This window comes from Myodes glareolus, chromosome 17 (genome assembly GCF_982192425.1).
Source record: "Myodes glareolus chromosome 17, mMyoGla1.1, whole genome shotgun sequence".
In the NCBI taxonomy this organism is placed as follows: domain Eukaryota; kingdom Metazoa; phylum Chordata; class Mammalia; order Rodentia; family Cricetidae; genus Myodes; species Myodes glareolus.
In genome coordinates, this window is record NC_142042.1 from 48,937,017 (window position 1) to 48,954,164 (window position 17,148).

Here is a 17,148-nt window from a genome sequence, read left to right on the forward strand (position 1 = left end):
GAAGTGGGGAGACTAGGGAGGACAAGTTTGTGGGAGAGCACCTGAACAAGGGAGGAGCTAGGGGTCATAGGAGATGAGTGTGTGCTTTTTCTTTTATGAATTCTTTCAAAGGCTAGTATTATATCAAAATAAAAAAAACTGAAAAAATAAATAAATTTATTACATTCTCCAGGACACACACACACACACACACACACACACACACACACACACACACCCCTAGTTGAAGCAAATTTAATTAGAAAGATTTATCTTGCATGCATGACTATATTTACATTATCATGTTTTCCAGTTTTTCCTTTTTCATGTATTCACAATACAAGAGATAATTTTGTCCTCAGAGCACATTTGTCAAGGTTCCAGGCCTCCTGAACTGTCACCACTAGGCAGTGCAGCTGACAGCTAGACAGAGGGGCAGAGAACAGCAGCCCCACAAGGAAGGAGAGATGAGCCACTAATGAGGAGCAGGCAAGTCCAGCCCCGCCTTTTGCTTTAGGGGCCCAGCCAACCCACTGCTCAATATCTGAGCTCAAGCTCCATTGGCTCTCACCTTGGACCTGGCCCGCCCCCACTGGACTCCGGTATTGGTCGAATCTGGGGGCGGAGGCGGGAGGACTGAAGAACTGACAGAGCTAAGCCCCCCTCCATTTCTGGCAGCTTTCAGAACGTCGAAGCTAGTCTGACACTGACTCTGTCCTTTCGGACCACAGCACCATGCCCATGACACTGGGTTACTGGGACATCCGCGGGGTAAGTGAGGTTCCGAATGCAGAGTAAGACTTGGAGGAGGCTTAAGGACACATGCAGTAGATGGGTTTGCCGAGGAGGATTGTCTTTCGGAAGGCAATCTGTGGAGGCATGCCATTGCAGGTGTGTGTGTGTGTGTGTGTGTGTGTGTGTGTGAGAGAGAGAGAGAGAGAGAGAGAGAGAGAGAGAGAGAGAGAGAGAGAGAGCGAGAGAGCGCATAGAGATGCTAAAATTAGGACAGGGAGGTGCGGACTCATCTGGAGGGGGTAAAGAATCTCACTATCTCTGGCCTTCTGTCACAGCTGGCCCATGCCATCCGCCTACTCCTGGAATACACAGATTCAAGCTATGAGGAGAAGAGATACACGATGGGCGATGGTGATTGCACTTTCCTAGTCCGATCCCTGCCCAACTCCTGCCCGTTGGTGGCCCATGCCTAGGCCCCTTGTTGCTCAGCTCTGTCTCTTCTTGTTGTAACTAGACTATACTCCCTTACAGAACCCTAACTGTGTAGTTTGCTCTACTAATGGAAGATGCTAAGGAAAGATTAGAGGGTCATGTGTATGTATATATAAATATATACATACATATACATATACACACATGTATATATATGCATATATATATATATATAGGTTCCTTTCCCTTCAGCACTCGGCTAAAGATTTTGTAAGCTTTAGTGATGACAGAGCCCACAGCCCTTATAGACTTCTTTATCCTTGAAAACGTGCAGTGTGAGACTGCGTGAGTCAGCTTGCAGGTCTGCTGTCTCAGAGAGTCTTCAATTCCTTGGGAGGGTCTTGGGAAAGGGATCTGAACACTTGGGTCCTTTGATTTCATGTTCCCTTGTCCACCACAGCTCCTGACTATGATCGAAGCCAATGGCTCAACGAGAAATTCAAGCTGGGCCTGGACTTTCCCAATGTAGGTGCAGGGAAGGGAGATTTGGGGAAGGTTATGGTGTCCCTATTTTGCACAGATCAGAAGGTCTGGGTTGGATTTCTCATCCGCCCGCCCCTGGTTGTCCACATCATATTTTTAGTATGGGCTGTATCCCAGCTCTCCCACTCTTGTGCATTGCGTTCATAGAAAGTTTCTATGCCAGGCACAGTGAGTGCCAGGCCCCATGTCTGTCCTTACCCAAGAAAGGGATGCTGGGACCCCATCTGACCATCCCTGCTTGTCTCTCCAGCTGCCCTACTTAATTGACGGGCCCCACAAGATCACTCAGAGCAACGCCATCCTGCGCTACCTTGGCCGCAAGCACAACCTGTGTGAGTGGGGCTGGCTGCAAGTCGGGGGATAGTGGCCATCTTCCTGGGCTTGGTCTGGTGGGATATTGAGAGTGAGTCTGTGCTGTGTGTGCCGCAGGTGGGGAGACGGAGGAGGAGAGAATCCTTGTGGATATTTTGGAGAATCAGCTTATGGACAACCGCATGATGCTAGCCCGGCTTTGTTATAACCCTGACTTTGTGAGTCCTACTCCGGGCTGGGTGAAGTGGGGGAACAGGAGCTTGTACCTTTGCCTTCTCACCTCCTCCGTGTGTTTAGCATCTAATCTTCTTAGCCCTGTTCACCTAGAAATGGTGCTCTGGATGGCAGCAGTCCTGTGGTACAGCCTGGAGCTAAGATGGGGCTGTCTAAGGCCTTCCTGATTACAAAGCAAGATGTCTCCAAGTCAAAGCTACCAAAACAAAACCAACCCCTCCAAGCACTTGTGCACACATTCACCCCCACCACACACACACCCGCCCACAGAGTGACCCTCAACCTCAGAGTCTTGTCAAACGAAACTCTCAGTGAACTTCACTACCTTTAGCAAGCAGTGCAAACCTCCACAGTCATGCATCAATACCTGGGCAGGAAAGACTATGTTTAGAATCCTCAGCTCTGATTTCCCCTTTCTGCCCTGGGTTATGGCTTCCACTTGGCTTAAATCATTGGTGTTCCTATAGTTCACTCTCAAACAATGAGAAAAACTGGTGCCACCTGGAAATGGAAGGGCGACACTACCTGGTGACTCTTCCCAAGCAGATTCCCAGAGCCAGTCCCAGGAAGCCCATGGTGGTAAGCAGATGTTTCTCATAGGCAATCCACAGCCAATCAACTCTCTCTTTGGTTTCTTTCACCCTCTCAAATTGATCTCATCATTTTTGAAGCTACACTCAAGTCCTGCCCTTCTCCTGCCACTGTACTGTGTAGAACATTCAACTTCTTTTCCAGAGTGCTTTAGTTGTTTGCTTCTTTGACTCTGCATAACACCTGAGTTATGCAGAGCCTGCCCACGTAGTCCTGAATATGACCCACAAGAGTGGTTCTGGACATCAGTGGTGAGTCTCAGGGACAGGGTATTCCCGCGTGGCTTCTCATCACCTCTGATACTGCATCTGGTACCTGTGAGATCTAATCAGTGATGACATAACAGAATAGAGTCTGGATTAACCCGGGCCTGATCTCTGGAAGGCAGCCGCACCTCTGCTCAGATGGGGCCTTCACAGCCCTGTGAGCTCAGCCCGTGCCCAGAATCTTGTGACTGAGGGTGGTCACTGTGTTTTCTGCTGTAGGAGAAGCTGAAGCCAGGGTACCTGGAGCAACTCCCGGGAATGATGAAGCTTTACTCTGAGTTCCTGGGCAAGCGGCCATGGTTTGCAGGAGACAAGGTAAAAGGAGTGGGGTGGACAGGAAGGAGGAGGAGCTACCATTCTTTCCAGGTTACCAGATTCCAGTCCACTCACTAGCGGCTTCCTGCAGATCACCTTCGTGGACTTCATCGCTTATGATGTCCTGGAGAGGAACCAAGTATTTGAACCCAAGTGCCTGGAAGCATTCCCCAACCTGAAGGACTTCATCTCCCGCTTTGAGGTGATGTCCTAATCCTCTTTCTTCTTGAATTTCCTTCCTTGCTCTGATAAATCCTTAGTCCTGGAACTAAGTTAAAAACAGCAAAACAGTGGCATTTAGTGCGTCTGGCAGGACCTGTGCTTAGCATCTTTTTTTTATTGGGTGAACTTTTTCATTATGATCAACAGGGCAGATTGAATTGTGAGTCCCATTGGATAGACAAGAAAACAGACTATAGAGGGTGAGTCCCTTACTAGCAGAGATGATACCCAGCTCCCCTTGGTATCTGGCCTCTAAGGTCAGCAGGCAGTAGCTATGTTCTATTTTCTGTCAAAAAAAAAATAAAAAAAAGAGCCTTGGGCCCTTGTGTCTGGGTTATATAGCCCAGGATGCTGTGGAGAAGGCAGAACATGGCAGGACTGTGTAAGCCACGGGCATTCTGAGAGGGAGGCTTGGTAGGATTTGTGTGAAATAGCCGTGTGTAGACAATACTCACGCCTGATCTTCAGGACGCTTCCCTTGATTTGATCCCAATCTGAGTACATGCCAAACCCAGGGCTGGTTTTTTCTTTTCCTTTTCTTTTTTTTTTTTGTGTGTGTGCTAGATTTGAGAGTGTGTGGGGGCCCTATTCAGAGTTTTATCCTAAAGTGTGGCACGGTGTGGGGCTTTTCTTCCCTTTTACCATGTCTCGATGAAGCCATTTTGTATTCATATTCTTAATTTCTCTCCTATTACTGACCTTCTCCTCTATATGAGATTCAGTGTCAGGCCCACTGAAACATGGAAAGAACTCCACTCAGAGACTGAGTATGGCAGAGAGATGGGGACCTAACAGACATGGTGTCAGCTGGGTGCTGGGGATCGAAGCTTGGGCCTCACTGCATGAGTCCCCCGGACTCTCCTTAACACCCACATAATCTCTCCTTTCCGAGACTTGGCAACTGCAGGCGGTGGGACAGTGGGTTTCTAGTCTGGCATCTCCTTAAATCAAGCGATACAGCATCTCAGCTAGTTTTTACCAGCTCTGACTCTGGTCCTGATGCAGTGGCCTTGGAGCTGCTGTGGCCACGGCAGCGGTAGCGAGGGCTGCAGCTCCCACCCCCTTGATAACAGTCAGCTGTAGGTCTCTGAACACTGTAGGGATTATCTGTGCTGGCCCTACCGATAAGATGGAACAAAACACACCCAGCATCCCTTTGCACAGTCTCTGTATATAGCAGGGCTGATTATGAGGCAGCTTGGGGCACAGTGAGATTGGCCTGAGGTTCCACATAGAACAGGTTGGACCTCTACTTTCAGGAGTGATTAGAACTGACTCAACATTCCAGGCTGCCCCTCCTCCCCTTGGGCACTTCATCCAGAGTTTGCCAGGTCAGTTGTTGAGATCTGGGCTCTCTGGTGTGCTGCACTGGCCTGTTCTGGACCTCCTTGTACTGTTCCAGGTATTTTCTGTGTAAACCAGCCAGGAGGATGTTCCCTGTGGAAAAGGAGCATGTCTGTGAAGACAGGGGGTGATGGGGTGTCCTGCGAGAGTACACAGAATGGGAGCCCTAGAGCCAAGCTGACTCAGGTCCTGTACCAGGGATCAGCTGTGTGAGCAGGAGAGAGCCACCTAACACCTCTGGACCTCAACTTTTGTTAACATGTAGGCACAGTGAGACTGATCTTGGATTATCAAGTGGGTGATCTGAGCATATATGTAACAATACATAGACAGAATAGCATATACATAATCTCTATGGGTACGAAGCTTGTGATAGAGTCTTTATAGGAAACTGACGAGTTCCCCATTCAGAACTCTAATACTAGAGCCTACGGGGACAGCTGTTCCTGGCGTGGGGCTGCTTATCCCAGTGGGGCCGCTGACCTGAGCTCCTGCTCCATCCTTCTCGCTCACAGGGCCTGAAGAAGATCTCAGAATACATGAAGACTAGCCGCTTCCTCCCAAGACCTGTCTTCACAAAGATGGCCACGTGGGGCAGCAAGTAGGGCCTTGGCTGGGTGGGATGTATGATTAAGTTGCCAGATTTCTTTGGATTGCAAGGAGCCCCCCGGGAGCAGCCAGGACCCCTGCAGCCCCAAAGCCACCTTTTCCTTCTTCTTTCTTTCTTTCCCTTTCCCAAGTCTCACAGTTATCTTCTTTTTCTCATCCAATTCCTGCTCCACATAGGCTCTTTAAACCATCGCTACTCCTTTCCGTGATCAAAGTACCCTAAAGCTAAAGTGCCCTTTACAGGCTCATGTGTTTGGATACTTGGTTCCCAACTGATGACCACTTTGGACAACTGTGGGCTCTCTGGCAGGTGTTGGGGGGGGGGGGAGTCTATCTGAGGTAGGTTGCTAGGAGCATAGGCTTTGACCATTGTAGCCGAGCCCCTGTTCTGCGTGCTGTCTGTATCTCTGAGCAAGCTGTGCACTTATCACTGCGTCTGTGACTCAGCCCTATTGCCCGCCTTCCCTGTCCCTTTGAACTGTAGCTCCTGAACCATGAACTGGAATAAATCATTCCCCCCCTTGGGTCGTTTTTGTTTGGTATTTTGTCATGGCAACAGACAGCTGACGAGAAGCCTGATTCCAACAGATTCAAAACCCCTTGTAGACGATCTTCAATACTAAAGGCCGTCTCTTTGGTCTTCCGAGGTCTCTAAGTCAACTGCCAGTTTGGCTTTTGTGTTGCTTCATGTGGCCGTGGGACATTCTTTTATACACATTGTTAGTGTGAAGCTTTGTCTCCTCTGAATGTTTTCCTCACCAGTTCTTCATTTGCATCACACACTCCCAAAGCGATTTAAAACCACACCAAAGAGCGAGTCCCCAGGAGATTTTCTTCAGGGTCTCAGCGATTCCCATGTATGGCACCAGAATGAGCTTCTTTATGGGTAGGCATTCAGTCCAGGCTCAGTTGGGAGAATGTGGCTACTCAACAAAGACCTCTTATCCAAAAAACAATACAACCAGAAAAACAACTTGCAAAACAGACCAAGGCTTGAACAGGCATTTCCTAAAAGTGAACATCCAAGTGGTCTAATTAGCCCGTAAAATCACAACAAACACCAGTGACTGTAAACACTGTAACATCCTAGCATAGACCCACTAGGATGACCAGGATCCAACAGGCTGGCAATCACTGGCAATTTATGAAGTAATGGAACTTGTGTATATTTGTGTATAACCACTTTGGAATGTTGACAGTGGTAAAGAGTTGAGCAGTAGTGACCTTTCACCCAAGACTGTCTCCCTGGGCTTTGGTCTTCCAGAAGCTGTGAAACACTTATGCAAGAATGTGGGAAACAGCTTAGTTTTAAATTTCTTAAGTAGAAAATTAATAAATCAAGTGTAGTGTATTAATATAAAGTCATTAACATGTAATGAAATAGAATATCATAATTTAAGAAAATGTGGCAATGTTCTACACCACAGCACGCATGCATCTCGGTGACATAATGTTGACTAATGCTAACAATGACTTGATGATGACCCACATACATAGAAAGTGCATTCTTTATCATTCCACTTTGATAGGAAGTGTGATTGGGTCAAATGCATGTTGACTTTGGCAGGGTTGTTTATTGACAGGAACTTGTGGAGAGCTAGAAATGCTCCTTATCTAGATCTGACTGGTAATTACACAAAGAATACAGATAGCAAAGTCACACAGGCATACACTTAAGAGCCGTACATGTATTTCGTGGGAGTTACACATTAGTGGAAAATATGCACATTGTATATCTTACCGTTCGCGTTTCTTGTGTGCTTCTGTCCGTGGATGAAAATGGCAAAATGGCATGTATTTTGGTTGCTTGTTCACTAGTATTTTAAGTGTTAACCACCTAGAAAATACCTTGAACATAGTAGGGACTTGATGAATGGCTATTTAGTGATGTCACTTCATTGTGACATCACACAATCATTCTTGCCTTTTAGTAATGCCTGCTTTAATCATGTACACATATGTTCTTGCCAGGATTAGTGTGGCTTGGGCCCAGGACCCTGACTAGAGGCAGCGAGGGAGTGAAGAAAGAACAGACACACATATAGTGAAGCTAGGCTCTGGTCAGGGTCTGCCACCACCACAACCTGGGTAATCAGCTTGTTTATTAGATAGAGCACAGGAGTGGGGATAGGGTTAGCTAATCTAGATAGGAGGTCCCTATAATCATGCAGTCTTAGGCTGTGAACGTCCAGGAAGAAGAAGCTGCAGTTGCTAGTCTTTGCACGCACTGATCAATTGCTCATAAATACTCCGACTCCCAAGAAAAGCTTTGTCATTCTTCTTGAGCCTGGGCCATATGGGCAGTGGTTCTGCCAATAGTCCCATGGGTCCAAGGTCTTGTAGTCCTCTATGTAGCTGTGCCTGTGCCAAAATAACATTCGCTCGGGACTTTGTTCACTCCGGGCTTCCTCTGCTCCCTATAGGTTCTGCTCATTCTTTCTTTAACCTTGTACTTAAAACATATTGGGGTTGGCTGTGTTGCTCATTGGTAGAGTATCTGCCCAGCACACACAGAGTCCTGTCTTGAACCCCTTGCCCAAGCAAGAAAAGAAAGATCATAAGCTTCTCTCTCTCTCTCTCTCTCTCTCTCTCTCTCTCTCTCTCTCTCTCTCTCTCTCTGTGATGTATGTGCACACATGTGTGTTTAGTTGCAAGTGTCTGTACGTGAATATGTGGAGACCAGAGATCAACAATGGGCGCCTTTCTCTATTGCTCTGCACCTTAAGTTTTGAGACAGGGTCATTGCCTGAATCTGAAGCCCTGTTTGGCTAGAATGGCTGGTGAGTGAACTTCTAGGACCCTCTTGCCTCTGTCTCCCAGCACTGGGATTCCAAGTACCCAGGCCAAGCCTGGTTTATTAAAGTGTGTACTAGAATCTGAACTCAGGTCCTCCTGCTTGTATACCCAGCACTTTAATAAGCCGTTCTCTAGCCCCTGTCCCCACACCCGTGGTGTATATTTTTTAAAAGTGGAACATATCAGCATTCTGCTTACATGTTTTTTCAGGAGACTTAGCTGTTATCTAGTATTTGTTCCTATAGATAAAGTACTATTTTCCTAATCCTTTTCATGCTACTGGGCACCTCTAACATTTTAGTTTTCCTTACACCAGTATGGCGCTCTTTAAATGTATCATCTTCCTTTTTTTGGTTCCTGTATTTTCGATGGTCTCTAAAGGATACAGTCTGAGGTATAGGGAAAGACCAGCTGTGTGGTGTTATAAGAGATTGTGTGCCTGTTCTACGAATACTTTTACACACGTCACCAGGAAGACATGTGGCCCCTTTCATGTGTCAACAAAGCCCTTGGAGTCCATCGTTCCACTTCACGGAACCTTTGAAGTTTATAGTGACTCTTTGATGCTTTCCCCCTTCATTCTTGGCTAATTGTTACTGCGCGTACCGTTTCCACTTGATGGATCAAGGCCTGTGAGTCTCCCTGTGTAAAACTCTGCTTATCCAACAGCTGCCTGGGCTTAGGCAACAGTTCAAAGATGAGCTGCTCGCAGTTCAGATCTACTCTTCCCCTATAGCTCAGTGTTATTAGTTGATATTCAGGGTCAGGTTTTCTATCACAAATAAGATGCTTAATTTTTTTTTTTTTTGTCTTACCTGACTGGACAAACGGGTGGCCGCATAGTTGTGAAGTATTCTTCTGCTGTGTATGTGAGGCTGTTTGCAGAAGTGATTAGCCCGAAGGAGGAGACGGAGTAGCGAGGAAACATCCTGACCATCGAGGCGGGTAGATGGATGCATCGGAACTTAGATCTGATGGGAGGTGGGGAGTGTGAAACTGCGATCTTTGTTCATGGAGGACATCCATTTCTGGCGCGGGGGAAATCTGAGCTCCTGGTTCCCTGGTCTGGCTTAGCGGAGACTTAGACCACCATCTCCCTGCCGCGCCCTCCCCTGTCGTGTCTACCTGTTCAGATACATTTAACAGCCTGGGCAGTTTTGCTTTCTTCTCTTGCAGACTAAAGATGGTGGGACTTCCTCCATCTCCACAGTCACTTGAGGAGGTGCCTGGACCTGGGGCAGCCTGCCGAAGACTGCACAGAGGCAATTTTCTGACTAAAGAGTTACTCCTCCCTACCCTGTATCCTAGAGGACCAGGCTGCCTCGCCTTTCCCCCATGCCCAACTCTCCATCTCTCCTTCCATATGTGCAGCCTGACAAGACAGTTTTCAGGGCCTCCCTTCAGGTAACTCCTCTTTCCAGGGTAGTGTCTAGTCTGGTCCCCTACATGCTGGCCACCAGTTCTCAAGTAGTTAAAATTCAGTTGAAGATTCATGAATCATAGACTAAGTCCCCTCCATCTTAACTATAAAAAGTTAGTGGAAATAGGGAATTTCCATAACTTAATTTTAAGGTAAGTTTTAAAAAAGAACTCTTTCTGCTTAAGAATTAAACAAACAAAAACAAAAACAAAAAAACCCCCACACAGATCATTTTATTTTACTGCAGTGGGTGAACAAACACTGATCATCTAGATTTCAGTATTGGAGTTTAAATTCATAACATATTTAACATATGTTTTCTGTCAGGAGAAAAATACATTTTATCTTCCCAAAGATAAGAGGTTATTAGTTAGTGCTGTTACCTTTGACTAAAACCTAATAAAGAGGAACATGGGTGATGCCCATTTCTGTAAACAGCAGATAAAAACGTGTTTGGTTTGTAAGATGAAATGAAATAGTCATACTCTTCATAATAAAGAACAAGGAACTATTACTACTAGATCATATCATACTAAACAAACTGTTTTATCTATAAAGTAAGCCATGCCATATAGATAGCAGAAAAAGGAAACATGTCCAAGGGTTTCAGCCTTCTTATTCCATAGCTTTTCTTTCTTTCTTTCTTTCTTTCTTTCTTTCTTTCTTTCTTTCTTTCTTTCTTTCTTTCTTTCTTTCTTCCTTTCTTCCTTTCTTCCTTTCTTCCTTTCTTCCTTCCTTCTTTCCTTCCTCTCTCTCTATCTCCCTCCCTCCTTCCCTCCTTTCTTTCTTTCTTCTTGTTTTTTTGAGACAGGATTTCTCTGTGTAGCCTTGGCTATCCTGGAACTGCTCTGTAGACCAGGCTGGCCTAGAGATTTGCCTGCCTCTCCCAGTTCAGGAATTAAAGATGTGTGGCGCTACCCAGGTCTTTTTTTTTTTTTATGATTTTTCTTTTTATGGGATCTTTTTTTCTTGAAAGCTAAATTGTATGCTTTGGTGTTTGTAAACATCACACTTTCAAGCCCTTCTCAGGAAGGCTCATCCCTTGGCTTTGCATGCACACCTGACCTGGAGGAGGGCTAGCTCAAATCATTTCCTCTAGAACAAGCTCAGCCGCCCTGAGCGCTCGGGGACTCAGAGCTGAGATTTTCACTCCAATGCCAGCAGTGTGAGACAGGATTATCTCCCGGGATCCCTGCCACTCTCTGCGTGCTCTCTAGTGTCCTCTCCTCAAATAATATTAGCTTCTGGTAATTACAATTCCTACGCTTTGTAAAAAATGTATTCCAAGGCACTGGGCAGTGATGTGTTTATGAAGAAACGAATTAGAGCTCCCAGGTTTTAGCACTTAACGTCAACCCCCTCAGCCATCTGAGAAGCCCCAAAGCCCTTCGATGCTTCCATAGTTTCTTTACAGTGTCTTCTAGGCATCATATGCCTTCCTGGGTCCTCTTATTTGGAACTGCATCCCAAGCTCTATGTGCTGGCTGTTTTAATATTATTGACGTCAGGATCAATCAATGACAGAAACCCCAGGCCACTCTAGAGGCTAAAGGCGTGAGAGGTGAGAGACGGTTACGTTCAGTCAACAATTCACCACAGCCACATGAAAAATCTTCATCTAAGATCAAAAAAAAAAAAAAAAAAAATTTTCCTAGCTGGTGATGTACAGTGCGTGAAGAAAGAAGGGCATTTAACATTTAACACCATGTCCTCCATTGAAAGTGGGCCAAGACCAGGATGTTCAGATAAGGACTATCTAGGAGGTCATTGACTCCCGCTCAGACCTCCTGGGAACTGGAACAAATTGGTTTTATCTGCATGAGAACCGGCCTCCTGTGCGCCTCTGACATCAGTGTTCTTTGGGATGCTCGTCACACAAGGACAGAGCAAGCTAACAATGCCACCTTGAAAACTCCTCTCCCTGTGGAAATCCTTACTACCAGCCTGGAAGAAATGAGTGAATTCTAATGAGACACTGTGTCCCTCAGTCTGGCTTTCAGACTATTGAAATGATGAACTCCAAGAAGCTAGAATTTTCTCCAGGAATCTCCTACTGGGAGAAGGAAAAGGCTGAAGCCTGGCACCAGACAGTGGGAAGAAATCTCTTCCTAGAAAAGAGATTTTCTCACAGGTTTTATAACACAGTTCCAATAGCTTGTCAGACCACCTTTCAGGACGACTGATTCCAGACATGGAGTCACTAGCAGCTGGGACATCTTGACAGGCACTGTTTAGACAACCACATCCCTGACCTTCTATTTAGGCTTTAATCTCATTTATACAATTTTAAGGACAGGGCAAAGCAGACTTAGTGGCACAGTGGGCGTGTGGAATCAGAGGGTAACCCACTGGGCTAGGCTCTCTCCCTCCACCGTGTGGATTACCAGGGATTAAACTCAGGTCATTAATCTTGGTAGCAAATACACTTAGCCATCTTACGGCTCCTTTTATTTATTTTTTTAAATTTTAATAGTACCTGAAAGTACTATTCTGAAAAGAGGGTAAGTGTTTAGAGGTATATTTCTGTCTTTGTAGTGAACCAATTTGTAGGACAAAGACCTTTGATTCCCCCACCCCAAGGTTTGGTCATTTATTTGTTACTCTTAAAGATTTGGTTTGGACTGGACCGGACTCAGACGCGGAAGTTCACCAAAGCCCACGTCGTTTGACAATCTGTTCCTGGCATTTTTAAGAATTATTTTTATTTGACTTGTGTTAAAAGTTTAGCATATTCCTCAGGCTCCTCGCTTTTCTTAGCGTGTGTTTCTTCAGATCAGTACGTCAGCATGTGTGTTGCAGGACATGTGGAGTAAAAAGATTTTAACTCTTGGGTAAATTGGTCTTGGGCTTTTTACTTTCTTAGTTTGAGGGTTTTCTCACAGCATTTTGTTGGACATCATCTTCTTTAGAAAGATTGAAAGTGTTTTGGATTCTGCTCGATCCTGTAGGCCTCAACTGTCAAGGCACAGTGGCAGTATCTGTAAGTTCAGGAATCAAACTCTATTTCTCTCTCTCTCTCTTTCTCTCTCTCTCTCTCTCTCTCTCTCTCTCTCTCTGTGTGTGTGTGTGTGTGTGTGTTTGCATGCTACATTTTCTTTATCTATTCAGCTATTTTTGGACTCTATCTTTTTTGTATTTTTTTTAACTGTTTTTATTGAGCAATACATTTTTCCTACTCCTCTTCCTTCCTATCTTCCCCTTCTACCCTCCCCCTGCCCACTATGCTCCCAATTTACTCAGGAGATCTTGTCTTTCTCTCCTTCCTAAGTGGATCCCTGTATGTCTCTCTTCGGATCTTCTTTGTTGTCTAGGTTTTCTGGGGTTGTGGACTGTAGGCCGGTTATCCTTCGCTTTATGCTTAATAAAAGTTTATGAGTGAATGAATACTATATTTGTCTTTCTGGGATTGGGTTACATAAGTATGTTTTTTTTTTCTAGTTCTGTCCATTTGTTTACAAATTTCAAGTTGTCATTTTTTTTAACCACTGAGTAGTATTCCATTGTGTAAATGTACCACATTTTCTTTATCCATTCTTTGGTTGAGGGGCATCTAGGTTGTTTCCAGGTTCTGACTATTATGAATATTGCTGCTATGAACATAGTTGAGCAAATGTCCTTGTGCTATAATTGAATATTCTTTGGGTATATGCTCCAAAGTGGTATTGCTGGGTCTTGAGGTAGATTGATTCCTAAATTTCTGGGGAAAAAAAAAGTTATACTGATTTCTAAAGTGGCTGTACAAGTTTACACTCCCACCTGCAATGAAGGAGTGTTCCCTTTATTCTACATCCTCTCCAGCACAAGCTGTTATCAATGTTTTTGATCATGGCCATTTTGACAGGTGTAAGATAGAATCTCAGAGTCATGTTGATTTGCATTACTCTGATTGCTAAAGATGTTGAGCATTTCTTTAAGTGTCTTTTGGTCATTTGAGATTTGTCTGTTGAGAGTTCTCTGTTTAGGTCTGTACCCCATTTTTTTAATTGTATTATTTAGGATTTGGGTGTCCAGTTTCTTAAGTTCTTTGTATATTTTGGAGATCAGACCTCTGTCTGATGTGGGGTTGGTGAAGATCTTTTCCCATTATGTAGGCTGTTGTTTTGTCTTATTGACCTTGTTCTTTGCTTTGCAGAAGCTTCTCAGTTTTAGAAGGTCCCAGTTATTAATTGTTTCTCTCAGTGTCTGTGCTACTGGGGTTATTTATATTTAGGAGTGGTCTCCTGTGACAATGCGTTCAAGTTTACTTCCCACTTTTTCTTCTGTGAGATTCAGTATTGTTGGCTTTATGTTGAGGTCTTTGATCCATTTGTACTTGAGTTTTGTGCATGGCGATAGGTATGGATCTTTTTATATTCTTCTATATGTCGCCCTCCAGGTATGCCAGCACCATTTGCTAAAGATACTTCCTTTTTTCCATTTTATAGTTTTAGCTTCTTTGTCAAAAATCAGGTATTCATAGGTATATGGACTGATATCCTGTTCACCGATTTGATTCCAATGGTCCTCCTGTCTGTTTTTATGCCAATACCAAGCTGCTCTCATTACTGTAGCTCTGTAGTAGAGTTTGAAGTCAGGGATTTGTGATGCCACCAGATGTTTCTTTATTGTACGGGATTGTTTTGACTATCCTGGGTCTTTTGTTTTTCCATATGAAGTCTAGTATTGTTCTTTTGAGGTCTGTGAAGAATTTTGCTGGGATTTTGCTGGAGATTGCATTAAATCTTTAGATTGCTTTTGGTAAGATTTTTTTTTTTACTATGTTAATTCTACTTACCCAAGAACATGGGAGATCTTTCCATTTTCTGGTGTCTTTTTCAATTTCTTTCCTCAAAGATTTAAAGTTCTTGTCATACAGATCTTTCACTTGTTTGGTTAGAGTTATACCAAGATATTTTATATTATGTGAGTTTAAGATCAGCTTGGGGTGTGTGTGTGTGTGAGATCCCATTTCAATAAAACAAGACAAAAAAGTTCTTTGGTTTAAATTTAGAGTGGTTCTATAGTTTTGATTTGGAATGTTCTCCAAAGGTCCACATATTAAGGGTGTGGTTCTTGGCTTGGCGTGACTGAGGACTGGTGGAAAATTCAAGAGGTAGAATATAGTGGGAGGTCTTAGGAAATAGCAAGATGGCCTCAAAAGGGACTGTGGGACTCCGTTCCTTCCCCCTCCCCCATTTTCAGCCTTAAGGCGAAGGAGCTTCCTCTGTCACATGCTCATACTGTAATAGACTGCCTTGCTGCACGGTCCCAAAGCGGTGGGCTGTGGACCATGAGCAAAGACATCCCAAACTGAACCAAAAATGCACCTTTCAATCGTTTCAAGTTGATTACTTCAGGTGTCTTGCTAAAGCATCAGAAAACTGACTGCTACACCTGCACAAATGGTTTGTCTTTTAAATGTCCTGACAAGAGGGTTTGAGGTGGGCTTGCTAGAGACTGAACCCAGGAACTCATCCATGTTGGTGTGTTCTCTGTCGTGGAGATACATCCCCAGACCCTAAATGGTTTCTCTCTTGAGTCTATAGCTCATTTCATCCCCAGACGAAAAGAATGAAACAAAAGTTGCGGTCATATTCTAAGAATGAAGCTAACTTTAAGACCAGAGGTGTGTTTAAACTTTAACTGCTATCTACATGTGAGACCCAAACAAGCAAGAATGGGATGGGATTGGAATTCTGTCAGGTAGAACACTTGCCTAGTATGTGCCGGGCCCTGAGTTTAATCTTGAAAAAGGAAAACAATTTTTCAAAGAAGAAATATTTTAAAAGATCAAAAGAATCAAGCTCTCCAATGAGAAAACAATGCTTTCAGTCAAAACTCAAATGACTAACACAAGGCGAGAGACTAAATGATTTCCTCATCTCACACAAGTGCAATTTGGTAACAACAAACTGCAGCTCATTGAGCTGACCAGGTCCCTTTCCCCATGGGGGCCTGGCATGCAATGACTACAGCAGCCCCCTTGGTAGTATATGTAACTTATTACCTATATGGATAGCCCTACGGGACTGCAATTTTCTGGCAGTTATTCAAGTCTCTGATCTCAATTCTGTCCCCAATTTGGTTCCAGACAGGTATGTGTGGTAACTTTAGTAAGACCCAGGGCACAATGACCACAGTTCACATTGGCCAGGTCATCATGTTCATCCACACCAAGCTACAGAATAAGGAACATGTGATTGAGGCTCTTCATCGAGCCAAGTTCAAGTTTCCTGACTACCAGAAGATTCCCATCTCAAAGAAGTGGGGCATCACCAAGTTTAATGCAGATGAATTTGAAGACATGGTTGCTGAGAAACTGCTAATTTCTGATAGCTGTGAGGTCAAATATGTCCCCAGGCATTGTCCCCTGGACAAGTGGTGAGCCTGGCATTCCAGAGGGCTTTGATGGTACTCTTCTGTATGCTGTGGGATAGTGCTATTGTACCCTGTAATTATTTGTCACTTGTATCCGTTTAATAAAATGCTGATTGAAGAGTAGCCAGGCAGGAAGTATAGGTAGGGCAACCAGACTAAGAGAATTCTGGGAAGAGAAAAGGCTCAGTCTGCAGTTGCCACCTAGATACAGAGAAAGCAAGGTGAAAATGCTACACTGAGAAAAGGTACCAAGCCAAGTGGCTAAACATAAATAAAAATTATTGGTTAATTTAAGTTGTAAGAGCTAGTAATAATAAGCCTGAGCTAATAGGCCAACCAGTTAATAATTAATATAAGCCTCTGTGTGTTTTGTTGGGACTGAATGGCTGCAGAATAGAGCAGGACAGAAACTTCCATCTACACCTGTACCTACTAAATCAGTAGTTCAGTAATAAATCTTACATCTGTCTGAAAACAAACATAAAAAAGAGTTGTAATCGGAGGTTCCTGAATAACCACATAGAAGCTTAATATTACTTGTAAATGCTTAGTCAGTGACTCAGACTTGTTATTATCTGGCTCTTACATCTTAAGTTAACCCATTTCTATTAGTCTGTGTATTGCTAAGTGGTCCATGGTTTACCAGTAGTGCTTTGGCATATTGCTCCTTGGGTGGCTGCTGATATGTCCCAAACTCTGTCCTTCTTTTCCTGTATCTCTGCTTAGATTTTCTGCCTGACTCAATCCTGCCTTGCCACAGGCCAAAGCAGCTTTATTTATCAACCTAAGAGAAGCACATATTCACAGTGTACAGAAAGACATACCATATCAAGTTGCTACTCATATTTTTTTTCCCAGCCATATTTTGGGGCCTCGTTCATTCAATCAGATCCTCTGTACACAAAGTCTCAACACACTGTGTATCCCCTCAGAGAAGGAAAGTCAAAATAGCAAGATATGCAGGAATTCAAAAGATGTCCATAGAAAAAGAGA

At 44.2% G+C, this 17,148-nt stretch overlaps 2 protein-coding genes and 1 pseudogene across 3 annotated transcripts; all 3 read left to right on the plus strand.

The window, feature by feature from the left end:
• The first annotated feature begins 590 nt into the window (after positions 1 to 590).
• LOC125406461 (glutathione S-transferase Mu 7) lies at positions 591 to 6,106 on the plus strand. Of its 2 annotated transcripts, XM_085677834.2 has the most exons (8): positions 591 to 750; positions 1,050 to 1,125; positions 1,607 to 1,671; positions 1,940 to 2,021; positions 2,119 to 2,219; positions 3,312 to 3,407; positions 3,499 to 3,609; positions 5,489 to 6,106. In XM_085677834.2, the coding sequence occupies exons 1-8, from the start codon at positions 715 to 717 to the stop codon at positions 5,576 to 5,578; spliced, it is 657 nt and encodes a 218-aa protein (XP_085533960.1). In that variant the 5' UTR covers positions 591 to 714; the 3' UTR covers positions 5,579 to 6,106. The 2 variants fall into 2 exon arrangements, with proteins under 2 accessions (XP_085533960.1, XP_085533961.1); XM_085677835.2 differs by lacking the exon at positions 1,607 to 1,671.
• A 9,583-nt stretch (positions 6,107 to 15,689) lies between these two features.
• LOC125406511 (small nucleolar RNA SNORA70) lies at positions 15,690 to 15,814 on the plus strand (annotated as a pseudogene).
• Positions 15,720 to 16,199, plus strand: LOC146891248 (large ribosomal subunit protein uL16-like). Its single transcript, XM_085678270.2, has one exon. It carries the CDS (start codon positions 15,875 to 15,877, stop codon positions 16,160 to 16,162), a length of 288 nt encoding a protein of 95 aa, XP_085534396.2. The 5' UTR covers positions 15,720 to 15,874; the 3' UTR covers positions 16,163 to 16,199.
• Positions 16,200 to 17,148: the final 949 nt, after the last annotated feature.